Source organism: Carlito syrichta, unplaced genomic scaffold (genome assembly GCF_000164805.1).
Source record: "Carlito syrichta isolate Samal-C Ts95f unplaced genomic scaffold, Tarsius_syrichta-2.0.1 Scaffold113541, whole genome shotgun sequence".
NCBI classification, from domain to species: Eukaryota; Metazoa; Chordata; class Mammalia; order Primates; family Tarsiidae; genus Carlito; species Carlito syrichta.
Window position 1 is genome coordinate 546,572 of NW_007057637.1, and position 27,503 is coordinate 574,074.

Consider the following 27,503-nt stretch of genomic DNA (forward strand, 5'->3'; position numbering starts at 1 on the left):
CGCCCGGGGTTGGGGCGCCCTGGGCGGCCCGGTCGGAGGGAGGGGCGGGGACGCGAGCTCTGATGTGGGCATTCCAGTGCCTCCAGAGGACTTCTGCAGGGAGTGGCGGGGAGTAGCGGGGAGTGGCGGGGAGTAGCTGGGCTTCCCAGCGATGGACGCAGCAGGTCTCAAACCTTCCGTTTACTGGAAGTGATGACGCATCTCCGCAAAGAGTTGCGCAGAGTTTTAAGTCAGGCCTTTTTCTCAGTCGCTTCGAAATACCCAGTCATCTCGTGATTACGGGCACACACTCCATGCTGGAGGATCAGAGAGTATGGCCAGATACAAGACCTCAGCACATTTTGAGAGAACAGCCACAGGTGTATGGCACATCCTGGTTTTTGTGCCTATTTTTATGCCTTGATTTTTATCTTCACGCAACTGTGAAGTTTTAAGAACTATCTTTTTGTGAAGTTTGAAAACCGTTCTCCTTGTGCAGATAAAGAGCACGATGCCAGGCGACGTGGATAAAATCCACTACCATGCTGTCTCCACTGTGTTTACTTGGAGTTGCTGGGCATGTGAACTCTTTACCAGGGTAGGCAGGCTTGGTGCTCCCAGAGAGACAGTTCCTCCAGAGGAGTCAGGAGATTCCTGGCTGGGAGCAGGAGCATGGGGTGGGAGCTTGTTTTTTGGAGGGGCGGGGCGGGGGGAAATGTTGTGAGTAGGGTGAATGGCAGAGCCCTGGTGGGGAATGTGGGCTGTAGAGAGGGTTTGGGAGGGAGACCCTACTACCTTCCATTCATTCAGAAACTTGAAAGTGCACCTAGCAAGCTCCTAACATACGTGTAGTGGTATGTTACATGCACATGTTTCTCGCCTAATAATGTATGCATTATAAAATGTACTCAATGAGAGAAACGTTGAAGGATGAGATAAAAATAAGAACAGATTTTATTATTTTTTTCCCCACATATGCCTGTGAACTGTCTGTTGCATCCCTTCTTCATGGAGAACATGGCTCTGTGCCACTGACTCAAACCTTTTCCGGTGGGAATTCAGTGACTGTAAACCCTCTCCCTGGTAAAAGAGTGCCATTCTGTGTATAGTACTAGGAATATCAGGGGTCCGGGCTTGCTTTGAGACCGGATGTCCCTCCAAGGGTTTGTATTGGTTTTGTGTGTGAGATGTGTAGAAGCACGAGAAGGACCTGTGAAAGCACCATTAAAAACGCGAGTTTCCTGAGAGCCTGAGCAGGGAGTGACGGTGGGAATGGTAGGCTCTAGGTAGGAGAGGTTGCAGGGGTAGAATCGAAGGGCGTAAACTAGATTTACCTAGTGTGTGAAGACGCCAGGGCCCAAAATGGGGAACCTGTGGGGGAGTGGTGACCAGATTGAGGCCAGAGAGGATGCCTTGAGGACCTCGGGGAAGATCAACATGTCCCAGTTAAATGTTGCTGGGTAAGGTAGGGTTCTCTGGGCTGGTACTTTGCAGGCAGTCCCATGCAGTATGCATCTGCATGGTAGTTCACAGGCACGATGGTGTCTTCTTAAAGGCTCTGAGAAGAGCTTCAGTGGATACTAAACATCCTCACGTTTTCTATTCCACACGAGCACTGAAAGATTTTGTCAAAGAAGTATTAGTGTGGAATTACTGATGTGTCGGCTGCTTTGGCTGTGGCTCATTTGGGGGTTAAGGATGAAGTGATGAAAAAATGTGAGTGAAATGAAGTGACAAAGCAGGGAATCTTGAGGAAATGGGCAAAAAAGGAAAAAGAAGCCAGATAAGTGCTTCATAAGTGTAGAGGATGCAGCATCACCCCCAAGGGTTGCAAATCCTAGCTATGAGAATGGTTTGTAACCCATCAGAGCTCAACTCTACCAGACAAAACCTTGTTCCTTAGTATTTCATTTCTCTTAGGAGGTTTTCTTGGGTCTCACATAAGCTGTGTTGATATTTGAGTGCATGGAAGATCTCTGAATGTGTGTGGAAACAGTACTCCAGAACTGGCTAGTGGGTGGCTGTGAGCAGAGGGCTTTCTCTTGGGCAGTTGCTACTTCTCCAAGCCCAGTTGCAGTTGTGGCCTGTGTGTGCCGGTTGGCTGCCATCAGCCAGGCACCCCTTTGTAGCTATTACAAAGCCAGGTGTTAATGGCCATAATTTTTTAGGGAGTTCTTCTGAGTTGTGCTTTTCCTTGTCTCCTGCAGTGTGAATGGTGTCCTGGGGTTTGACCAGCATTAGCTGTGTTGTATAATTTTTGTCACACTGTGAGCGAGGTTTGTGTTTTCTTCGTTCAGGCTGTGAGAAGACGTTCATCACCGTGAGTGCCCTGTTTTCCCATAACCGAGCCCACTTCAGGGAACAAGAGCTTTTCTCCTGCTCCTTTCCTGGGTGCAGCAAACAGTATGACAAAGCCTGCCGACTGAAAATTCACCTGAGAAGTCATACAGGTAATGAGCTAGATAATTTTGGACTCAAAATTTGTCCACGTTGCAGCTATTGGACTTATAATCATGCTGTGTCATTTTTCTTTTTATAAGGTGAACGGCCATTTGTTTGTGACTCTGACAGTTGTGGCTGGACCTTCACCAGCATGTCCAAACTTCTGAGGCACAAAAGGTAATCTTGACGTTTTGGTGTGTGTCATCAGCTTTGAAGGTGAATGGTTGGTTTGTCAGCAGAAATTGATGGATGAAATATCTGCAGGGTTTTTTGGTTATTAAAAATGATTAATATAGATAATTTGGAAGATTCAGAAAACTACAAAAAGTCAATTAGTCAGAATCTCATCACCCAAAGACAGTTTTTTCTGATGTATACTTTTTTCTACTTAATTGACATATTTTTTATACAGTTCCTTTTTTTAAACTTAACATTGTAGAATAACCTTTCCTCATGTCATTACAAATTTTCATGGTGATAATGACGATCTTGAAGCCTGTATCCAGAAGATCCTTAGCAAGTTCCAAGTGTATCTTGTTCCATCTTCATGACAACTCTGAAACTGATGCTCTTATTCTCCCTGTTGTGGGACTCAGAGTGGTTGCACAGCTGTGGGCTGAGGGAAAAAGACAGTCTTTACAAGTTGACTGGCGAGGATACTTTTAGCGTTGTACCTGATTCTCTGCACAATTCTTGTAAGTCCTCTATTGCTTGGAAAGACTGATCCTGGGGGTTATGAAATAGTGAAAACAGCTTCATCAATACATTTGGGACAATTAGTAGCACTAATTATTTTCTGTGTGACTCCGGAATCAGCTTGCTCATTAAAGTAGAATTTTTTTGCGGGGGCGGGGGGGGATCATGTCACGTTCTCACTGTTTCCCAGGCTGGAGTGCAGTGGCACCATCATAGCTCACCACAGCCTCAACCTCCTGGGCTCAGGTGATCCTCCTGTCTCAGCCTCTTAAGTAGCTGGAACTCCAGGCATGTGCTACTACACCAGGCTAATTTTTTAATTTCTTTGTAGAGACAAGGTCTCACTCTGTTGCTCAGGCTAGTCTCAAACTCCTGGGCTCAAGCAATCCTGCTTTGGCCTCCCAAAGTGCTGGGATTACAGGAATGGGTGAGCCACTTCATCCAGCCATAGAATTTTTAATTATGGGGCAGCTGAATTGCACATTTACTCACATAGAGTAAAGACAGACTTAAGATTTTCCTGAAATATACTCATCGTTTTTTTTTCTAATGGAAAGAGCTTGTAGTTTGGTATATTTTGTTTTATTTTAAACAAAGACTCACCTGAGGCTTGTGCCTGTGAGTTGTGTGAGTAATCACTGCTTCTTTGTTTTTTTCTTCTTGCAGGAAACATGATGATGACCGGAGGTTTACCTGCCCTGTGGAAGGCTGTGGGAAATCATTCACGAGAGCAGAGCATCTGAAAGGCCACAGCATAACCCACCTTGGCACAAAGCCATTTGAGTGTCCTGTGGAAGGTAGATTTTAAAGTGTTGCTTTGAGCTGTAAGCTTAGTATCATGCCAGTATCTATGTTGTAGGTTTCAGTTGTTTATTTAAAGCTAAGTTTTAGTTGCTTAAAGACCAGGTAGGTATAAGCTGTAGCATTGTATTTAGTTGGCTTCTTGAGTTAATTGTGCTCTCTTGGGAGCAGTGTCTTAGAAAGAGCACAGATTTTAGAATCTGACCTTGTTTGACTCCTGGCCCTGCCACTTACTAGATTTGAGGCACTAGTCAGGTGACTCGCTTAGTTTGGTGGTTGTGAGGATTAGCTGAAATAATGTGGAGAGTTCCTATTTATGCATCTGGTACGTAGCTCAGACTCAGTCAAAATAGTTACTCATTTTGTGAGTGGGCAGCAATAAAGCCATGCTGACTTTTTCAGAAGGGTATTAGAGAGTTTTTTTCTTAAAATCCCGAAGACACGCTTCATTTGCCAAAAATCTGCTATGATTCATCCACTTTGGCCCTGCTCTAGTGCTGCAGATGCACTGGGAGGCATCGAGCCAGGGCGAGTTGGATGGCCATGGATTCAAATTTTGGCTCCACCACTCCCTAGTTAATGACCTCAGGCAAGCTTCTTCTCTGAGCTTGGGTTTCCTTACCTGGAAAAGGGGATGATAAAGACTCATTTAAAGCTGAGACCAGCTGTTAGAACACAGTAGACGTAATACAAGCGGTATAAGCGAGACACATTTCTTCATTCCATCAGAGTTCCTATCAGGGTACAGAGAGGTGGGCAGGTAATATGTGGGGTGCTGGAGAGCACAAAAGGTTCGATCAGACTGCTCTTATGGGGTGGGAATGGCCTCCCAGACAGCCTAAAAAGGGGGAAGAATTAGCCAGACACACGTGAGCCTCGGTGTCAAAGGCAGCAAGACTGGTGTGGGGTCGTCTTGCAGAGAGAGGCACAAGAGCAGCAGGCTGAGTGCTTAGGCGAGTGAGTGGGGTGATGATGTTTGACCTTCAGCTCAGTCTGGCTTCAAGTCTAAAAGTGACTGGGCTGTGGGGAGGTACTGTAGCCGTCCCTGGGATGTGGGGTGCACCTGGATGGGGTTGGGGGGTTAGTGATCCGAAGTGCCTTGATGGCAGACGTGGGGATTAGAAGTCATGGTACATGGTGGTGGATCTGGATTTTAATTGGGATCACTGTCTCTGCTGAAGTGGGGATAGAGGAGGGCTGGTCTGGGGAAGCAAAGCTTGGCTTGGACATGCTGTATTTTAGGTACCCTGACTGCTAGTTTGGGCACTCAGAGGGCAGAGGGTGTGCTGCTGGAGCTTCGGAGAACAGGCTGGGCAGGGCATGAAGCACATGGCACCCTAGCCATCACTTAAACCACTCGAGGAACAGTGTGAATGAAAAAGAGGTAGGGTAGCCAGGTGACCTCAAGCATGAATTCTAGAGTCAGATAGCCTGGATTCAAGTGCCAGGTCTGCTACTGAAGTAGCTTGGGGACCTCAAACAAGCTTCTTAAGTTCTGTGTCTCTTCCTCATCAGTAAAGTTGAATAAAACCTCATAGGGTCGTTGTGAGGGGTTAAATAATTAAGTCTGCAATAGGTGGAGAACGTCAGTATGTGTTAGGCATTGTTGTTATGACTAGGACAGAGTCCTGGGATGGCTGCAGATTCTGGGAAGAGGAGTGGGAAACGGCCTAGCAGGGCCAGCAAGAGTACAGGGGGGATTGTGCTGAGCCGAGAGGGAGAATGTGTGGAAAAGGGTGTCACCTAGAGAGCTGAGGTGAGCCAGGACTGGGCCTTTGTATGTCAGTGTGTTGATAGGCAAGGTTCAGTGGGGTGACTTGCACAGAACCCTGCTTCCATGTCAGAGTGGACCAAGTTGAGGGCAGGCGATGCTGTGTGCTAACATATCTGCTGAGATGGTTGAGGGAAAGAGTAAAAGGCAGGAGCTGGCTGCTGGGGAGAGGGCATTTGCTTCTGCAAAGCTCTCATGGAGCTCTGAGCAAGTCTGGATGTTGAGGTGCCAGGAGGAAGAGATTGATGGTAGCAGGAGAAAAAGAGATGAATGACAGTTCATTGAGGGTGCTCTCCACGAGGCGGGTGGATATGGAGTTGGGAACCCAGTAGAGGGACCCCAGAACCCCTTCTCGACTTGACTGAGAGTTGGTAACCCTTGGGAATGGGCGATAGGTATGTGGGGCTGATCATACCATTTTTTCTGCTTTGTTAAATGTTTGAAATGTTCTGTAATAAAAAGTTTTTTTAAATAACCAACCTACCTTTTTTATAGTAAGAGAAGGAGAGGACGGGGCTGCGGGTCATGGGTGTGTGAGGATGGGCTGCAGATCGTGAGTGTGTGAGGACAGGCTGAGGGTCATGTGAGGATGGAGCTGCAGGTTGTGAGTGTGTGAGGACGGGCAGAATAGGGTGTTGGGGGAATCAGTCTGAGGTGGGGAGGTGATGGTAGGTTCTTAAGGGCACCATGTGGCAGCGCATATGCCTCTGATTGTCTCCCCTAGGAGTCCAGGCTGACTGCTTTCTGGCCATCCACATGAGTGCCTCAGGGTCCTCCATTGCAGGTTGTGGAGACAGATCTTTCAGTGGTGGCTTCTTCTGCCGCTTCTTGGGCAGGGCTTGGATTTGTAAACAATAGACACATCTCAAGAGAACTGCACAATTAGGAAAAGCCAGCAGTTCACACATAGAAATGGTCATATGCCTGGTCGCCAAAGGAAGTATCAACCAAAATGAAATGTATTTTGTTTCCTGGGGAATTAAAATTTACTTGTGAAAATGGAGCCTTACTGCTGGCACAAGTGGGGTAGGTATCATTCTTATATTACCAAAAAGAAAAAGGAGATCTGCAGAGGGTAAATAACTTGTTTAAGGCCACACAGCTAGGAGGTGACTTAGCTGGAGTCCAGGCTGGGTCACTTGCTCTACTGCCCCTCCTGCCCCTGCACCTCAGCTTGGTGGCTCCCGTGGGGTGGCCCTACCACACCCCAAGGGCCGGTCATCACAGATGCCACTGGTCTCCAGAGGTGTGCTGTTTCTTCTGCTTCCAGGATGCTTCATGTGTCGGCACATGGTCTGCTCTTTATAGCAGCTGATTGTTAATGTACTCCTACCAGGCCACAGGCTTCTGACTGCCAAGAACTCCCCTTTCCCTCCCCTTTCCCTCCCTATGTCTATGTGGGCCACAGCTCCAACATGATGAGAAACCAGGGCACAAAGTAAAGGTGACTGTAGCTTTGATTCATCTTCTTTTCCATCTGATGCTTGTGTGGAGATCTGTGGCTTGAGCTGAGTGTATAAGCAAGAAGATGCCACCTCCAGGGTCCTTCGCACTCCAGACTTATGCCACTTGCCTGGTCTCTCTGAGCCTCCAGCAATGAGAGGCGTTGTTTAGGGTGATGTGCTGAGATAGTTCCCAACTCTGAATGTCAGGATTATAGTAGTTTTTATAGTAGTAGCTTAGTAGAGATGATTCGTATACATTTTTTCCAACTGAATGTTTAAGGAGTTTGTTGATACTTAATTTGACTTAATGTTCCCAATGACCTCATGTAGTGGGTGAAAACACAGGCACAGAGTTTACTTGTCCAAGGCCACACACGACTGACACAGGACTTCAGATCTCTTTCCAGCTTTTACTGTACCTCTTGCCTTTTTAAAACAGCTTGGTTTCGACTTCAGTAAAGCAATTCCTGGGGATATTGGGTCTGTCTCTTGCCAGTGTCAATGTGTGGACAGACAGGTTTCACGATTCTGATCTGAGGAAGTGTCGCTGGTTCCTAGTTCCTTGGTGACTTTTGGGTTTAATGCTCATTACTCTTTGTTGCAGGATGTTGTGCGAGGTTCTCGGCTCGTAGCAGTCTGTACATTCACTCTAAGAAACACATGCAGGACATGGATGCTCCAAAAAGCCGCTGCCCAGTCTCCAGTTGTAATAGACTCTTCACCTCCAAGCACAGCATGAAGGCTCACGTGGTCAGACAGCACAGCCGGCGCCAAGGTCTGCGTGTTTCATGTCTGTGTGTCCCCCTTGGGGAGTTGTGGGTGAAAGAAGTGGTCATGGTGCTGTTCTTTCATCTCTCAGAGGTTGTCTGGGACAGTGGAGTCGTGGATATGGTTGCTGAGACCAGGAACCTCTTTGCATTCTTTCTTGCCACTGTCTTGCCTCTGGCTCTCAAGTCCTCCCTTGTCTTGAAGTGCTTCCCTTGAAGAATGTTCAGTCTTTTACTTGTTGGCTTCCTGGGTTCTACTCAGCCTGGGTCTCCTGCTGGGACCTTTGTCCTGGTTCTGAACTCCCCTCTTCAGCATTGCATCTTCCTCAGCTCCTCTCTCATGCTGTGCTTCTGAGCATCCGCACCTATCTTTCTCCTCTTCTCCTCCTGCTGCAGAAGTGGTTTCATACTGCCAAGGACTGTTTCCCCTAGGAAGTGGGAAGCCATCCAAGACTAGAGCAGAGCTGTGCTTCAGGAATAGCTTGGTGGAGTGAGAACTGGAGAGGGAGGGCTTAGAGGGAAACATAGTGGTGGTTCGGCAGCTCATGAAAGGGAATGCTGAGCATGTGAGTACCTGGTCATTTGGCAGCTTTGCAGTGTGGGACTTAACCCTGACTCGTTAGGCCTCTTCCACAGTCCCAGGACACTGAGGGTGTTTAGGTGGTGGCCGTGGTGGCTGCCTCTCCCCTGGAGCACCTGTGTTCCCTGCTCCCTGGGGCATGTTAGGGCTGCTGCCACTTACAGGGCGGGTTGGTGGGGTCCTGGCTAGCCATAGCATTCCTTCTGATCAGAGTGCGTGAAGGCTGTGTGTGTTCCTACATAGGCCCTCCTCATGTTACCTGTGTGACAAGCAGGACCACAGTGGGGGTAGAGCGCCAGCCTTGGGGCAAGCCACTCCTCAGGTGCCATCCTGGGCAGGGGCCAGGTCTTTGAAGCCTATTTCTCTCGTGTGGAGGATAGTTTAAGGAGTTCCTTGGAACTTAAGATCTTATTGAAGCGCCTGGTAGAGTTTGATGAGCGTCTGGGGCATGGTGAGAGGGTTTGGGTCCTTTATCTGGCTTCCTGTAATCCAAGTTAGATGTGGTCCATTGGTCCCTCTGTGACCTTTTACAGTTCACAGCAGTTGCCATTCTGCTTTGTATTTAAAGAAGTTGCCTTTCCAGCCTCAGCAGTGTCTCGAGGACAAGAGGAGTACATGGTGCATGTCCTATGTAATTCATGTTGGAGGATGCCATCTTTGCTCTCAGGGGACCTCAGCGACCAGGTCCCCTCTCTCTAGCTCTGAGCTGGTGCTCTGTGAGCTGGTATCCATCCTCCTGCCCTTTCCTCTCCTGGTGTGCTTCCCCCATTCCTAACCTGGCTAATTTAGAATTGGCAGAGGCCCAGAGTTATCCCGTATAAGCTGTCCTTAAACTCCAGTTGAGTGTGAGACCTTGAGTTCTTTGGTAGCGTGCGGTGTAAACCAGGCTTGTGTTTATGATGTGATGTTGACTTACTTGTGTATCAATCCCCCCTCAACTATCAGGGGTAGACAACCAGGTGTCACCACCCTTGCCTAGTGGAAAACAGGCATTCAAGAACACCCAGCTACTGTGAGATTATGCCAGGTCCTCAATGTATTATTTCAGTCCTCAGTACTTGTGGGAGTGGGGCTCCTCACTGCTTTGTCACTGGTGAAACTGAGGCAGAAAGAAGAACTTGCCAAGGTTGTACAGGCAGGGAGAACTGAGGCTGAGACTCGAACTGTGGTCTGTTTACGTCCCAAGGTGGTGATTATAACTCGTAGGCTAGGTGCTCTATTTAGTGATTTTTAAAATACCTGACTCTTGCACGTCAGGTCTGCAGTAAATGCTAGTGAAATTAATAAAATGCTAAGCAGAACATTTATAACTGAAGTGGTATCTGTTTGCACTGAGATTATTTATCTTTTCATGGGGAACTGAATCCTCAAGATAGTCAAAGGAATTTTTGGAAAATTTTGAAAAAAATGACATAGTTTTTCGCTTTTAATTTCTCCAAAGAATCACTACCATTTTCTTTCAAAGTGTTGAAAAAGGTATACTATATTGATGCTTCTTTTTAAACTTCGAAGTAATATGACAACTAAACAAACAATGTTCTGAATTTGATTATTTTTGTCTAGAAAAAAATTTCTTTCATAGGTTTGTATTAAAAATGTAATAGACACTCTGACGAGATGTTCACAGCTTGAAAGTATGAGTTTGGGGTGAGCTACCAGTTGATGGAGGAAAAAATAGAACCAGAGAACTGAGAGTACTCTCTCCCGTGGACCAGGCACTAGCACAGTCAGAAAGTTACAGTGGACATTTCTTGGGAAAGAATTTGCCCAAATTCATTGTGTTCCTATTTTATCGTCTGCTTGGTGCGTGAAGAGTCCTGCAGCTTGGTATGATTGCCCTGTACTTGTACATAAATCTCCAACTTGAATATGTGTGGACACTTTTTGAAGTATGTTAATGTTCATTATTCTCCCAAGGGTATTCTGATGATTAAATTACTTGATTGAAGAACAACTAAACATTTAAGGAGTATTACAATAAAAAATAAAGACTCTAGATGAAGAGGGACCTATTATAATTAATTATTTCTGTGTAATCGATAAATGCTGCATAAGGGCTAGGTACTGTGCTAGGTGCTGAGGGGACAGAGGTGGGTCAGGCAGACTCTCCACCCTCAACAGGAGTATAGTCCTGGTGGTGGGATTAGAGTTTAGAAATGCATTGGAGGAAGTGGAAGAGGGGAAGTCATCAGGGAAAAGCTCCTTCTAAGGGCCACACCTGGGGAGAACAGTATCTGGGGAGAGCCTGATGTCTGAGTTCTGTGCATCTGCCTAAGGCTAGAGCTTTGATGCCAGGCCAGGCAGGCCAATTTTATTCTCCCTGCTCACCCCAGATGGCTCACATTGGTTTTGGGGTGGCAGCTAGTTGTGGAGTGGGGCACAAGGTTTGGCAAGACATGAACTGACACAAGCTGATTCCAACAATGTCCCCAGAGCCACACTTCAGCTTAGAACTGCCTTCCAAAGATGATGTACTATGGAGAACTTCGTGCTACTGTGGAGCATAGAGGGGAGAGGGGGACAGGCCTCGAAACCAGAACGACAAGGATTCAAATCTGCCCTTGCTTCTTACTATTTCTAGTTGATTTGACTCTAGAAAAGTGTTACTTAATCTCTCTTCAGTTATTTTCTCTGGAGAAATCCCTGTGATCTTGATGATTTGAGACACATGTGACGTGCCTGATGTGTCGGCAAGCAGTTTCTTCCCTTGATGTGTGTTGGTCACCAACAGTATGCTAGCAGAAGGCCCCTATCAGTGATAACCAGGCATCAGGGTACAGGGGACAGACAGTAAATGTTACCTTGAGGGCTCACTTGATAACATCTTGAGCATAAGCAATGTCTTAATCTTCTGAGGTCATAAAATAACCAGAGTACTCATTCCTTTTTTCAGATCTCTTACCTCAGCTAGAAGCTCCAAGTTCTCTTACACCCAGCAGTGAACTCAGCAACCCAGGCCAAAGTGAGCTCACCAACATTGATCTCACAGCGCTGTTCTCTGATGCACCTGCTAATGGTAGCGGTAATGGTTCTGCAGGCGGGTCGGATGAGGCACTGAACTCTGGAATCCTGACTATTGACGTCACTTCTGTGAGCTCGTCTTTGGGAGGAAACCTCCCTGCCAGTGATAGCTCCGTAGGGCCCACGGATCCCCTCGTCCTGGTTGCCCACAGTGATATTCCTCCAACTCTGGACAACCCTCTTGTTCTTGGGACAGCAACCACAGTTCTCCAGCAGGGCAACTTCAGTGTGGATGATGTGCAGACTATGAGTGCAGGGGCATTAGGCTGCCTGGTGGCTCTGCCTGTGAAGAACTTGGGTCAAGACCCACCAGCTTTGACCTCCAACAGTAACTTAGCAGCGCACATCACCACACCGACCTCTTCAAGCACCCCCAGGGAAAATGCCAGTGTCCCAGAACTGCTGGCTCCAATCAAGGTGGAGCAGGACTCACCTCCTGGCCCCAGTGCAGTCGGGCAGCCGGAAGAAAGCCGTGGGCTCCCTCAGTCTATGTTGTCCGGCCCCACAGAGAGGCATGGTGCTCAGGACACAGAGCTCAATGCAGGCACTGGCAACCTCTATTTGGTATGAAGCACTCTATTCAGTCACCACCACATAGCTCACTTCTCTTATGCTCAGTTTTGAGGAGATTCTGGATTAATCCTTTCTATGCAGACATTTCTTACTGGTTTGCAAAAGGGCGGAACCCTGGACTACAAGTCTGGAAATCTGAATCTGATCTTGAGTCTGGAACTGTTGAGTTCTTATGACCTTGAGCAAATAATTTAACCTATCTGAGCCTTAAATTCTCATTTATTTCGAAAATAAGGGGATTTGGCTAAATACTTTTTTAAGGTCCTTTTGCGTTCTGTGATTTCATGATAATGTGTTTTTCTCTTGAAAAAGATTGGAATATTTCATAATGTTGAAATGTTTTTTGCCTTTGTGCTTTTTGTCTAATGGCAAGTCCTGGAAGAGGAGGACTCCTGATGAAAACTACCTTTAAAGGTTTAATGGAAACTTTAAAACCATGCCAAAATATTTTTTAAAATTAGAATTAACAAGAAAATTAAAAAGGGAGTGGTTTATGAGACCTCATTCTTGGAGGATTATAAGAGTACTTCTCTAATTTTGAGGCTGAACAGTTAATATACTTTAATTATATTTATATCAATTATGCATTTAATATAATTTAATTTAAAATAATTTAATTAAAGATTCTTGGGGGAGAGTCTGACTTTCCTCAATCTCAGATGGGAGTGATCAAATAGATTTTTTCTCTGTGGCACAGGTTATGTTTGATAGTAACACTTAAACTGTTCAAAACGTGAAATCTTACTTTACCACAACTTGAAAAAGGTTAAATCTTTTTGAATTAGGGCCAGCTATGAGGCACATAGTAACTGACAAATGGAACCAGCTTTCATTTCTTTCAGTCTGTGAGAAGGACATTCTGTCTCTTCACTTCTGGTGTCATGCTTGCTAACCTTTGCTTGGCAGTCACTAGTGGACAGGTCGCTGAGCAGGGATGGGGAGGAGGCCTCAAGTCACAGGTAGGTAGGCAGTCAGTCCCTGGCACGGGGCTTGGAGCCTCGGTGTGTTGGGGATCAGCAGCTCACTCGTGCCCTGCTTCATCTCCAGAGCCATAACTGTGGGTGGAGTGGAGGAGCTGGCAAGACCCTGATCCTAACCCCTTGTTCATTTTCTTGCTAGCTGTGTGACGTTGGGCTACCTCGCTTCTCTGAGTACAAATGGTGTGTGGTGAATGGGTTACAGGTATGCTACAAGCTGTTGAGGGCTGCTCTTTTTCTCTCTGTAGTGATAAGTTTTCTGTTTCTCTTATAAAACATGCACAAAGTCATGACAGTTTAAGTCCTGAGTACTCTTTGTCTGGCTTGCTTGGTAAAGTTCCTGAATTCAGTAATGTAATTATTGCTTTGGTGTCAGACTTGGTGTGTAGCCCCTGTGGACAGAGTGGCCACTGCACTAGGCCTGCTATGCACGTGTGTGGCACAGTTTGGGAAACAGCAGGTATTACTGCAGTGAGGTAATCCTGAGTCACCTGGGAAAGGCTGGGTGTTTCAAAGAGCATAGAAGTATGTACTCATTTGATAACAATTTCTGTATAAAGTATTTTACCATGTTTTAGAATCTGGAGGACTAAATTTTGCTTCTCTGGGTAATAAAGTCACATATATGGTTCCAAGTCTGAGTTTGTTCAGCTATCACCATAACTGTATAGCATTTGGCTCTCTGTGTGCCTTTGCTGGCATCTCTGACGTGGTTATTGGAGCTCTGGTGTGTCCAGAAAGCAGGCTTATGGCTTTTCTGTAGTTCCCTTGCTACCTTTCCTTGCTGTCTAGATTAAGTGACTGACACGCTTTTCTTTGGTCCAGGAAAGTGGGGGCTCAGCAAGAACTGATTACCGAGCCATTCAACTAGCCAAGAAAAAAAAGCAGAAAGGAACGGGGAGCAATGCAGGTGAGGCCGTGTGTGTCGCAGCGCTGGGGGAATGAGGGCCTGAGAGTGCTCTGTCGCGGTTATGGGCAGAAGCAGCACATAGGGCCGGTGTTTCTACGTTCTTTGTTTTAGTTCTCTGCTCCAAATACCCTTTTATCAACTTCTTAGTTTTATGTGAACTTAAAGGAAAAAATTAGTAACAAAATTCCCAGCATCAGTATGAACATGTTTTGTTTGCCTAAAAAAAACTTTGTGAAAGCTAAGGGTTAAACACAAGTGACAGTTACCTGGAAGGCTACTGAGTAAGTAAAGCAAGCCAGATGTCAGGAAAGCAGAGAGGGCTCCTGGAGATGCTGCATGGCTGCCAGCCCTGACCTTGTCATGGCAGAGATCTGGGACTGCCACTGTCCCCAAGGGCTGCAGTACATGGAGCCAACCCATGTGTCCTGTGGCATTGTAGCTCCCAGTTTGGAGTTATGTTGAGACCTTAAAAATGTCAGCAACTTATTTGAATTAAAAAAAATAATACTGTGTAGTCCAAACAAGATCTGGTCATCTGTGACTTCCTGTGTTATCCCTCCTGAAAATGGAATTGTGGGATGCAGTGCTTAAAGGAAACGTAAATCCTTTTGTAACAGTAACAGTGAATTTTTTTTTTTTTTTTTTTTGAGTTGGAGTCTCACTCTGTCACCCAGACTGGAGTGCAGTGGCCGCTCCCAGCCACCGCAGCCTCGCCCTGCTGGGCTCTTGCGATCTCTCTGCCTCAGCCCTCAAAGTAGCTGGAACTACAGGCGCGCGCTACCACTCCCGACTAATTTTTTTGATTTATTGTAGAGATGAGGTCTTGCCAAGTTGCCCAGGCGGGTCTCGAACCTACAGGCTCAGGCAGTTCGTTCACCTCGGCCTCCCAAAGCGTTGGGATTACAGGCTGAGCCACCGAGCCCGGCAACAGTGAATTTTTTAAATGTATTATTTTTGTGTATTTCATTTGTCTTATATTTATTCAAAACTTACTTTGAAAATATCAAGGGGTATGTAGGATCAGCGATGTGATTTTATATCTTGCTCTATATTATTAATAGTATCATGGCTTTTGATTTAAAATAAATAACTCCCTATTTTTAGTTAATCAATTTTCTTAAAGCAAATATTTCCCTACAGTGAATGTTGTATATGTCAGTGTTGATTTTTGACTTAGTAAGGGATACCTCCACAGTTCACAAAGTACCAAAATGGAACTTACAGAGATAATGAAAGAAAATGTGGTGGTGGAATCTATAGAAAGATTATACAATATTCTAGGCAGAGGTCATGACGGAAACCAAATGCCTTTAGTGAACCTGCTAGATAATCTTGAACTTGGAAAAAAAAAAGAGTACTACAAATATTCAGGTATATAACAAATGTTATATTCACTGCATTACGCTGGAATATCTGTAAAGGTAGTTTGGTTTTTTTAATGGTTTTTGTAAATATTTCAGCATTATCTTAAAAAGTAAGGACACTTAAAAAAAATTATAGCCACATATAGTTATCTCACTTCCTTAAAATTTAGCAGTATTTCCTTAATATTAGTATCTCACAAATGTTCAAATTTTTAATTGTCTCAGTGCCACAAATTTTTTTTATAACTGTTGTAATCGGAATCCAAATTGGTTGATCCATTTCTTGTGTGTTTTACAGCTGCAGGTTTTTCCAACATCTTTCTCATGTTTTTTGGTGAAGAAACTGAGTTGTTCTGTCAACTGTGCCAGTCTTAGATTTTGCTGATTGCGTCACTCTGATGTAGTTTTAAAAGGTTCCTCCTTTTTTGTGTTTCCTGTAAATTAGTAACTAAATCTAGAGGTTTATCTGATTGGTTGGTACAACTCCTTTGAGGTGGTGGTGGGTCTTCCAGGAGGCCCCAGCCTGTAGTGGTCTTTGTTGTTAGTAGCCACTGTGACTTGTTACTAGGTTTGTTAATTCCTTGGGGTTGCAGAAATGTGATACTCTAATTGCTATTCTTGTTCACTTATTGGCTAGAATAGATTTGTAAAGACCAACTTTTCATCATTTCTTTACCCTGAGGTACACTTCATACAAGAAACTCAGGACTTTTGAGTCTTTATCAGTTTTCAAATAATGTCTTGGTTTCTTGGCATCTGTCAGTGATTATCAGATTTTAATTTAAACATTTTATAGACTTTTAAGGGAAATATAAATCTGGCATCTGTCAGTTATCTGACTTTCATGTGTGAATGCGGTGGAAAAATGTCCTTGTAAGGATATGGTCTTACCTTATGCCACCCACCCCTTCCTTGAAAAACCCTCTGAAACTACTGTAACCAGCTGAGAGAGGCAGGAACCTGAAAAAAGGCCACAATCCCATTCCAGAGCATTACAGAAAACCTACTTCCGTGGGTGGTGCTATTCTGCATGTATTGCCACACCTTTGTATCCTCCAGCTGTGACACTCGTCGTCCAGCCTTCCCTTACATCAGCATCCTGTGTAGTCGTGGTGCATTTATCAGTGCTGAGATCTTTCCATTGCTGTGGCCCTGAGAGCTGGGCCACAGACTTTATTTGGATTTGACAGGTTCCCCAGTGCCCTTCTGTGTTCCAGGCTCCCCTGTGCATTTGGTTGTCATGTCTTCTGCAGTCTGTGTTGGAGCCTCAGCTCTCCCTTGCCTGTAATGATGCTTTTGAAGAGAACAGGTCCATCACTCTGGACTGTACTGCCTTTGGGTCCACCTCAACCTTCTCACACTGGGGTTAGGCATTTGTTGGAGCTGGAGGTGAGTCCCCCTCCTTGCTGCATCATCCTGGGAACTGTGCTGTCCATGTTCTGTAGTCATGTTTACCTGGATCACAGATTAGGATGTGGCTGCCAGTTTCTCCATTATAAACTTGTTTTTCCCTTTGTAATTAATAAATATCTTGCAGTTATATGCAAAGTTCAGGGAGTCCCAAAGACTTCTGACACCACCTGTAAGTTTGAGGGTCCTTAAGATTACCCTTAGGTTTAGTAATTCTCTAGAAGGGCTCATAGAACTCACTGAAAGCTGTGCCCATGGTGAAGGTTTATAGCTGTGGATTAAAGCCAGCCAAGGGAATAGGGGTCTAGGGCAGGGTACATGAGGGCCTCCCTCATGTGAGGTCATGGACAGCGCCAGCTTCTCCCAATATGGGGTAGCACACAGACCGTTTCCAGCCATGGAGCTCACCTGAGGCTTACTCTCAGGGCTCAGTTGTGTAGACTGGCCAGCCTTAGTCTCCAGCACTTCCAGAGGTTGAACTGGCCCTGTGTGACCTGAGGCCTCCACCATGAGTCTAAGTGTTGGCATAGACTGTCCAGAGGGACCCAAGGCCCTCAGTAAATACACTCTTAACAAGCAGGATGTTCCAAGGGCCTAGAAATACCTCCCATGAACCAAGGGCAAAGACTGTACAGCTTTGGACAGGGTTAATCCTTTACTGTGCACTGTAAATACCCTGCTTCTCTTTAAACTTTCCACTAATTTTAACACTTAGCAGTAGCCTTTGCCTGTGATGGTATTATTGTGATTCTAACGGTGAGTTTCTGTTTCCCTCATTCTTGTGCATTTGATTTCAATTCTTCTTTAAGGAAGAGTTGTTCCTTCTCCCACAGAGTCATTCAGTTATATCAATATGCACTCAAAGACATTTATTTTTTCCTTTAGGTTATAAGCAATATTGGATTATGGTTAATATTGGCAGTATTTGTTTTGCTGCTCCAGTTTTTCCAGCTTTGGCAATTGGGAACTCTGTCAGTTAGATTCTTGTGCCCTGTCAACATTCCCCTTCTTGGCTTTTTGTTTTGAGCTCTTCCTTTCTGACACCACCAGACTCTTGTATTATCCCTGACCCTGCCCTGGAATCAGTAACTTCTCCAGAGAGCCCTTGTTTTGTTTATTGAAGAGTGGTATTTAAAATCCAAGATGTGGACGCTAGTGTGCTTATTCTTGGGGTGTTGTGTTAGCCTCTCTTATTGGTCAGCGCTAGGAAATATATTGATGTATATTAACCCATACTAGCTGTGTTTTGAATTGAGAATATATCCAAGGTATGATGCATATGCATTACTTAATACCCCTAGTTACTACATTGCTACTTTTCAGCAGAAAAGACCATAAGTAACTTCATATCAGCTTAGGTCAGAATTTGTTAGTAAATTATTTTTGGCACCAAGTTTAGGGGGATAAACCTGGGTTTAGGACTTTCTGGGCTTTTGGAATTATCATTGAAGGATTGTGGACCTGTATAAGTCTAAGAACAGAGAAGTTGCGGCATGACTGTTAATGGAATCAAATTGAGAGCATAGTTGAGACTTCATATTGTAAATGTAGTGATAAGCAAAGTACACGTGCTGATTCTTAGAAAATGTATGGTCTGAGGTGATGGGATCTGAAATCCAAGATGTTCTCATTGTGGTGCTTCTGAATGAAGAAAATAAAAGTGTGCTGGTTTCTTTATCTTAAGAATAAGGTCCTCCCCTTAGAATAAAACATGAATGTTTTCTCAACACACAAATGTCTGTTTTTATTCCTGAAATGAATGGCAAAGTGAGCTTTTTAAAAGAAGAAACAGCTTCAGAACTATAAATGGGTTTGGGTGCCTTTCTGCTGTCTAAGGGCGGGGAAAAGAAAGAAAGTATGATGCTTATCAGAGAAGACAGCGAACAGCAGGACACATCATTACGGAAAACCAAGGTTGTCTGTGCCACAATAAAAATGTAAAGGAGCATGACTCTCCTGTTAAGAGACAAAATTTGAATACATCAGAAGCAGAATCCCAACTGCATATTGTCTAGAAAAGCCACACCCTGTGTGGAAATATTTGGGAAAGTTAAAATTGAGGTGGTAAAGTAAAAGCAAAGGACAAAGCAAGGGTTAATGTTAATATCGCAAGTGCAGAACTCAAGGAAAAAGAATCGGAACAGAGGATTTTTGGTTGCTATTCACGTGTAACTTCTAGCAGAACATTTTGTTGGAATATTTATTGGGAAACTTACAATATCAAACAACATAAAGTAAAAACTGATAGAAATCTAGGATAATAGAATGAATGAAAACCTAGCAGTATTGAAAGTGGTTAATTTAGCTCAATATTTATAGATAAAGCAGCAAAAAATAAGGATATGAAGGATGCTTATAATAAGATTAATACAGTTTATTTAATAGATCCTATTTTATATCTATGGAATATTTGTAGAAATTAAACTGAGCAAATTAGGGTATCAGGATAATTATACAAGTCTTGATTTTAAAAAATCTTGACAGTACCATGTTTTCTGATCATAATGTGGTAAATTAGTAAAAACTACTTGAAAAACAAAATAAAACTATTAAGCAGTTGGGTGGAAAAAGAAACAAAAGCTAATTATAAATACAAAAAAAAAAAACCCTGATAGCCTGTGTGTTTGTAAGTTTGAACTCTTGATCAAACATCTTCTCTGTGCTTCAACTTTCTCCTTTGTAAAATTGTAGCAAAAGCACCTCCTTGGAATCTTGTGGGGTTTAAATGAGATGATACTTGTGAAGTACTTGTAAGCACTTGGAATGTAAACTAATTGTTAATATACATTATTGTGTATAGAACGTAGGGTTGTAGCTGAAGCTAACTACAAGTTTATACCTCAGGTGTTTTCCTATTAAATAAGAAAAAGGAAGCTAAGTGGAATTGGCTATTAAAGATGAAAAAAGAACAGACCTATGAGGAGTTAAATCCAGATATTGATAATGTGCAACCTATTCAGATTTAGAAGATTTTCAGTGTGGGCCAACACCGACCCCTAAGCTGTCAGTTTCCATTTCTATATGAGCAATTGCATCAAAAATAAAAAGAGAAAGCATAAGTAAATTCCATGTATCATGAAAACTATATGATAATAAGTTCAAGTACTTGCAACAAAATGTGTAATTTTCCAGGAAAACAAATGATCATTATTTTAAAATAAGAATATGAGCAGTTTATCAGCAAATTTTTCATGTAATATGTGCAGTCTACACTGCTCCACAGCTCTGTGGTAAATAAATAGAAGCTTCCTGTGAAAAGCCTGATATGGCTGTCCCTCAAAAAGAGAGCTGCAGACTGGTGACTCCGATGAAAACAGAAGCATTCTAAATAAAACACACAGGATCTGCTAATCCATTCTGACCAAATGGTGTTTAATCAGGTAGCTTGAGAATGATTTAGTGTTAGGAAATCTGTTAGTTGTGTTATCTCAGTAGTAGGTCAGTGAAGAACTTCATTATTTTCTCAACAGATCATGTATTTGATTTTTGGAATTGATGCCTGTTACAGAAGTAGGAATGTGCCCAAACCAACAACCTGCATCATACTTAATGGCAAATTACCAGAGGCGTTCTATGCATGCACCTAGGACTTATACAGGAATTGCTTGTATTGCTGTTGTTATCCTTTGCAATTTATATTAACTATTTACATTAAGACAAACCAAGAAAAAGTAGTAAGATAGAATTTAGGGAGGAGACAAATAATAATTTGGATTTGACTATTTATGAGAAAACTCAAAAGACTCAATGGAAAAACTGGTGAAACTTAGAAAATAAGTGGCCAGTTTCAAAATAAATGTACACCCTCTGGAGTTTCCTACATGACAGCAGTAGCCCTTATGAAATGCAGCGGGGTCAGACACCTCGCTCATAATAGCAACAAAAATCCTAAAAAGGCCAGGAGGAAGTTTGCTAAGTGGGCAGCAACTAAGTAGAGGGGATGACAAAATGTGGCTGAGAGACAAGATCGACTGCAGCCGGATGGGTTGATACCTTCCCTTCAGAAAATCAGAGACATGGTAGTAAACAGCACAGACACCTGCTTGCAGTCTGGTGGCAGAGAGGGCCAGAAGCAGCCAATAAGCAGTAAACCAGGCCATGAAGAAAAACAACCAGGAAAGCAGCGGTCGTGGTGGCTTGCAGTTTTAAGGAAACAGGGAGGGTCTCGGAGAAGTGACACCAGAGGGAGGGGAGAAGGGAGCTGCTGGGATGTATCTGGGGAAATTGCTCCCTGGGCCAAAGGAACAAGCAGTCCAGGCCGTGGCTCGAGGCCTACTTGGGCTTATCCTGTCTGATGCAGAGCTAGAAGGCTGTAACTGGAGCAGACCAAGCTAAGGGAGTATTTTGGGGAAAGGGCCAGAGAACTTGTTGAGGGCCTCTTGGGTCATTGTCAGGTCTCTGGCTTCTACTCCGAGTTGGATGGGAAAATGTTAGAAGACACAATTAGAGAAGTGATGTGATTTTTTTTTTAAAGGAGATCATTCCAGCTGCTGTTTTGAAGATAGCTAATAGGTGGCATGGGAGGAGGTGGAGCAGTTAGGCGCATGTACAGTCATCTGGCAGGAATGAGTCTGAGGAGTGGTGGGAAGAATGCTTGAATTCTGGACCTGTCTTAAAGGTAGAGTTCATATAATTGGCCAGCAGACCTAGGTGAGGGAAAAAGAAGTCATTCATAAGTTACTTTGAGAAACATATTAACTCTTCCCACATTAACATAATGCCATGCCATTCGAAAGTCCAGGAAAATTTCAGGACAATTTTGTAAGAACGTGTGGGCAAGAATTGCTAAGGAAACATGGAGAAAATGGCATCGAGGATTTGCACTGTAGCGCAAGGCTGCAACAACTGAAACAGTGCATTGGTACAGTGCCGCACAGGCAGAGCCAGGATGCAACACAGTAGGAACAGACCTAGGACCTGTTCATCTTTGAATGTAGAAAAGGTGACTCTTCAATCCATTGACATGAATGCTGGCCTTTTTGGGGAAAAGTATATTACAATTTAATAAAGAATAAAGAATGAAGATGAGAGAAGTTTGAGGTTTTTTTAAAAAGCATGAAGAGCTGTAATAGCCAGCTCTTATTTTGTTCCGTCCTGTGTGCTTCATATGTGTTAATTCCTATTTACTCTTCACAAAAGTTCTGTAAAGTGGGTACTGTGATTGTCAACCCTTCCTACAGTTGGGCTGCTGAGCCCCAAGGCTAACACCTCCCAGACTTGAGTAGGTAAGGTGTGGAGAACCACAGAAACTCTATGAGCGTGTCAGCAGAGGTATGGGCCACGGAGATGTGTCAACGCTGATAGCTTTCCAGCTCACCAGAGTCTGGTGAAATCCTCGTGCTGGAGATGACAAGAAAGATGAATACCTCCACAGAAAAGCCAACGAGGACACAAGCCAGAGCTCTTGGAACGGCTACAGATGGAGAACAGTGTCTGCTCCTTGGGCACAGCTGCTGGAGCTTCCCAAGTGGCAGGAATCCATTGCTGGCACAGGTGTGCAGGGAGTGTCTTCATACTTTCTGACCAGAGCCTTACGTTTGGTAGTGTTTTCAAGAGCCAAAAAATATATTCAGCCTTACAGTGACATTTTTAGAATTTATCTCAAGGAGATATGGGGGCCTGTGAAGGTGCCATGCACTGCTACTGATCGGTGCAGGACTGTTCATGATTACGTATTTGTAGCTCAAATGTCTAATAGAGCTGCACATTTTGTGCATGTTTTTGGTAAGTCCTTTTATGAGAAAAGCTGGGTGTGTTGACAGGCAAATTTGTGTATATATTTTCATAGGAACAAAAGTGGTAGGACATGTATTTATGCATAGATGGTGGTTTCCTTTTGAGTGTTAAGATTGTGGATATTTTGTGACGACTTTCTACTTTTTGTATTTGTTTATTTAAAACATTAATATAGAACCACCATTTAAATGGTGAGCAATGGAGCATTTGTTCCTCTGGGGATGGCCTTGGGAGACTTTCCACAGCTCGCAGGCATCCTCACCTAGAGATGAGAAATAGCTTAGAATCTGTTTCTCTTCCAGAAGAGGGAGTAGGGAAGAGGTGGGGGCAAGCCCCCACCCTTTGGCTTGAAGCACTGGCATGACTGCTCCATGACCCATGAGCCCAGCACAGCCCGACTTGCTGGTTTCAGCCTGGGGCGTGGGCCTGTGGGGGCAGAGGTAAGGTGACTGTTCTAGGCTGGTGCTGCCAGCTCAGGCACATACGTGGCCAGAATGTTCTTAGAACTCATCAGGTTGAGTTGAGCCTTGAGTCACTGATCTAATTTCTATAATAGATTTTTTTCTTCACTTTAAAACAAAAATCTTTGAGCATCTGAATCACAAATTTCCTCCCATTTCCTCCTGTTACTGCCATGACGACAGCAGAAGGGATCACTCTAAAGGGGCTGTCTTAGCTTGGGAGATAGACCTGTTTTTCTGCTCTAGAACAGAATTCCAGTAACATTCACACAGGTTCCTCTGTGGTTTGCAAACTCGAGTATCATGAAGTGCCCAGGTGGGTTTGGATTTGGATGGAACATCTTTTGGCTGCAGCGGCTTTGTCCCACACTATGGGCCCCATGTACACACCTAGGGGCGGGGTGGCCTGGGTCTCAGTTGGGAAGGAAAGTGGGCTGTGGACTCTTGCCGAGGGGAAGCTGTCTGGCCTTTTCTTTAGAGGTGCTGTGCTTTTGCTCCAGCTGTCTTCCATAGCTCCCTCTGCCCTACTGACTCTCACATGTCCACAGCCTGAGCCCTGGCAGGTCAAGAGTAAGCAAAGCACCGGTGCCCGTGAGCAACTGTCGAGCAGGTCTTCCCTGCTGCATGCTTCCTGTGAAGGTGCTAGATCTCAGAGTCCTTGCAGGCGCTGGTCATTGCTCATGTGGGACCAGGTTCTCTTGGTCCCTTTAGTAAAGCTTTGGTTTTTTTGTTTGTTTGTTTTTGTCAGAGTCTCATACTGTCACCCAGGCTATAGTGCAGTTGCACGCTCACAACTGCTGCAGTGTCAACCTACTAGACTCAGGTGATCCTTCTGCCTCAGCCTTCCAAGTAGCTGGGATTATAGGTGCACCCCCATGCCCAGCTAATTTTTGATGTATTGTAGAGATGAGGTTCTCACCAAGTTGCCCAGGCTGGTCTCGAACCCCTGGGCTTAGACAATCCTCTTGCCTCCGCCTCCCAAAGTGCCAGGATTACAGGCATGAGCCACTGTGCCTGGCCTTAGCTTTGGTTTTGAGAGTTGGTGTATTCAGGGTTGAAAGGTGCTTGGTGGCAGTGAAGATCCTACCACAGCACTGGGTGTGACCCCATGGTAGCGAACAGGCTATGAGTCACTGAGCAGGCAACAGGACTCTCAGTCACAGCCCTGTAGGCTCTTCTCTGCTGAGTATCCTGCTGTTGCTTTTGTTTACTTTGCTAACTTTTATGCCTTTTGTGATTCTTACACTGCTTCTCCGCTTGGAGCATGCACCCCTGGCATCCTTTCTGTCTACGTGTCAAACCTGTCCTCGTCATGCCTAGCTTGTTCTATGTCCCCTTCTGGTCATCCTTGCCTCCCTGTCAGGTGACAGGATGAAGGTCTGATCTTGGCAGCCCAGCAGAAAGTGCCTGACTCGCAGCCCTCCGTGGCAGGTCTCCAGCCTTCGGGAAGAAGACACCTCCATTTAACATAGAATTGGAGTCAGCTCTGTCACACTGAAGAGGCCATTTGTAGAGCCCTGTCTGCTGAGAGGCAGCGCCTGTGTTGAGTGAAAGTGCCAGTTCCAGAGTCGGAGGGAACGTGGGCAAGTGTGATGCTTTCACCAGCAGGAGCCCAGGCAGGTTATTTGACCTCTGAGTTTAGCATCCTTTTCTGTAAAATAGGGACAGTGATGGGACCTGGCTTTGTAAGGTGGTTGTGAGGCTTACGTGCAAGAGTTCTTGTAAAATACTTAACCCAGTCCTGATTAAAAGATTCGGAGATTGCTGGACATGGTGGTGCACACACATAGTGCCAGCAACTTAGGAAGATGAGGTGGGGAGTATCTCTTGAGCCCTGGAGTTCTACTCCAGCCGGAGCAACATAACAAGACCCTGTCTCTAAAAAAAAAAAGATAAAAGATTCAGTGATAGGTTTAAACATATGTTTTGTTCATTACTTCTACTTCTGTACATTCATTTGACATTTTGTTGCAGCAAAATAAGGAAAACATGGCAGGGCTTGTGTGTTTGTTGTTTCAGAGATGCTGATCTCTAGGACGGGGTCCTGCTGTGTTCACCCTTTTAAGGCCCTCAGGAGCTGGCTTCAGCTGCCCCAAGCTCCATACCCATTGCCATGCCCCATGCTATGTGCTGTGGACAGTGCCAGTGGACATGCCCTGTGGTGCATGCTACTCCCATACTAGCCTCCAGCAGTTCCTGCTCTGTGTGAATGGTGAGATGTACCTTCTGAACTGAGTCAGTCATTGCTTCATGACCTTGGAGATTCCTCCCCAGGCTTTCCTGTCAGCTTCTAGCCAGGCTTGGCTGGTGGGAATATTGGCTGGAGACTAGGTAAGGGGATGGGAGCCAGGCCTTGCTCCCTGTTCTGGCGGGCTTCTTGGTGATGACTGTGTTGCCCCTGTGGCCCTGGTTCTTGCTGGGTGGCCCCACCACAGATCTAGCTACTGTGTGCCGTCCCTCTTCTGGACTCTGGTGACACCACCCCTCCCTCTTCCCTCAGCCCTGGGGATGGTGTGCTGATTCTGAGTGCTCGCTTTTTTTTGAGTTGGAGTCTCACTCTGTTGCCTAGGCTGGAGTGCAGTGGCACGCTCACGGCCACCGCAGTTTTGACTTGCTGGGCTCAGGCAATCCTTCCGCCTCAGTCTTCTAAGTAGCTGGAACTATAGGCACGTGCCACCATGCACAGCTAACTGCTCGCTTTTTAGTGCACGGTTGTGCTGTGCCCTGGGACACCTGTATAGAATGCCCAGCATGCTCCTGATGGAGTCCCAGCCATGATCAGCTTCTCAAGGCCAGTGACTGTTACAGCCACTAGAGTATCTTATGTCAGTGGCCCCTGTGGGACTCCTGAAGTGCCCTGTATTTCATCATCCCTTGTCATTGGACATTGACTATAGGTTTGTCTGTGTGTCCCTGAAAAACATACCTGTACCGAGAACATAAGCCAGGAACTGAGCTTCATGGTGAGATCGCCATCGGGCTCAGTGCCCACTGTGTAGTGAAGATGCCCTACATACTTGTTCAGAGAGCAGTAAAACTTGCATGAAACTCTAATTGCTAGGCATGTTTCAAATAAAAACTATTAAATTCAGTGTACAAAGCTAGCATACCCTGTCACTGAAACCCAGTGAAAGTATGATATCCAATTAAGGTTCTAAGCCCAGTGTGTCTGTGACTTCTTCAGTCCTTACAGCACCCCTGTGAGGTAGAGGTCCTCATCTTCCTGTTCAGAGGTTTAACCAGAGCTCCATAGCTAGTGGAGACAGGATCAGGACTGGCTTCAGAGCTGACACTGAGCCTGCCAGCCACATGGTACACAAAAAAATCATTTCTCACTCCCAGCCAGTGAAGCATGAGGAAGTCCCAAGTGATATGCTCACATGTCAACTGTGAGCGAGGCAGCCACACTCAGGGATCAGGGGGTTCAGGGCAAGGCAGGCTGTCAGCAGGACTTTCCATGTCAAAGACCAGAGGAGAAATGAGGTGTATCGCATGGTGCCCAACAAGCAGCTGGTGACATTTATCACTGTTGCTGATTCAAAGAAGTCAAATCTCAATCTAGGAACCAGAGAGATTTCCCTAGTATAGAGAGCAGCAGTCTGCGTCATTTCCGGTGGGGAGATGCTAGATGCATGCCCATCAAAATCAGAAGAAAAGGCAGCCAATCCAACAGTGCAGTCATGCTTGATACTTCTTGGATACTTTTAGAGAAAATAGGTAATCAAATAGAAAGGAGAAAGTGATATAATTATCAGGCTTAGAGAACCCAGGGGAATCAACTTAAATAATTAGAAATAAGAAGGACCAGTAGATAGCTAATTGCACAATAAATATTTGCATATGCAAAATTAGTAGCTTTTCTATTCGAATAATCATGAGAAATAGGTTTTACTCATAATGCAATAAAAGTAATGAAACATCTTAGGGTCACTAATGAGAAATCTGCTAGGTGCTAATAAAGGCCCCATGTAAGGCCTGCCTTATGCTTGCTGGAGGTGCTCAATTGTTAATTTACATACTTTATTCAGTTTCTTTAAAATCCCAGAGGAACTTGACAACCTGCCAATTTTACTTTCATCTGGAAGGGTGACCTGGTGCACCTGTGAAGACTGTGGGACCCAAAAAAAAAAAAAAGGCATGATGGCTGTGGGGATTGCTGGGCCTATGGTCCTGGCAGGCTCAGGGCTGGCCTTAAAGGAGAGACAGGTCCCCAGCAGCACAAAGAGGCGAGAGCACACCCTTAACCAGAGGGTGGGCATCAGCATAAGGGTGTGGTCATGTTGGCTTATTCTCTGGAAACAATAAATGTGGGCTCCTTATATAATTTTCCCTGAAGTCCCACCACCCAAAGGAAACCACTCCCAACTTTGTGATGTTAAACATTTTCCTATACAAATGGCCTGTTTTTTAAAACAATGATAAGCTTTTTGTCTGCCTTTTGTTATTAATAATATGAATGTTTTTCTCTGGATAAATATGTTAACATAGGTCTATTTTGTAAATGTAGGACTAACCATGTCAGGAACTGTGAGAAATTTAAGCCCTAATGTCCTCAGATCTCCTGTCCTTG

The 27,503-nt window shown here is 44.8% G+C and overlaps 1 protein-coding gene across 1 annotated transcript in view; it reads left to right on the forward strand.

Annotated features, from left to right (window-relative positions):
- Positions 1-1,805: 1,805 nt before the first annotated feature.
- Positions 1,806-27,503, forward strand: part of ZXDC (ZXD family zinc finger C) — a 36,440-nt gene continuing 10,742 nt past the window's right edge. Inside the window, exons 1-6 of the mRNA XM_021719066.1 lie at positions 1,806-2,429; positions 2,520-2,598; positions 3,784-3,914; positions 7,739-7,909; positions 11,375-12,066; positions 13,878-13,962. Coding sequence (XP_021574741.1) covers positions 2,573-2,598; positions 3,784-3,914; positions 7,739-7,909; positions 11,375-12,066; positions 13,878-13,962 — 1,105 coding nt within the window. The 5' untranslated portion in view covers positions 1,806-2,429; positions 2,520-2,572. The remainder of the gene's footprint in view (positions 2,430-2,519; positions 2,599-3,783; positions 3,915-7,738; positions 7,910-11,374; positions 12,067-13,877; positions 13,963-27,503) is intronic.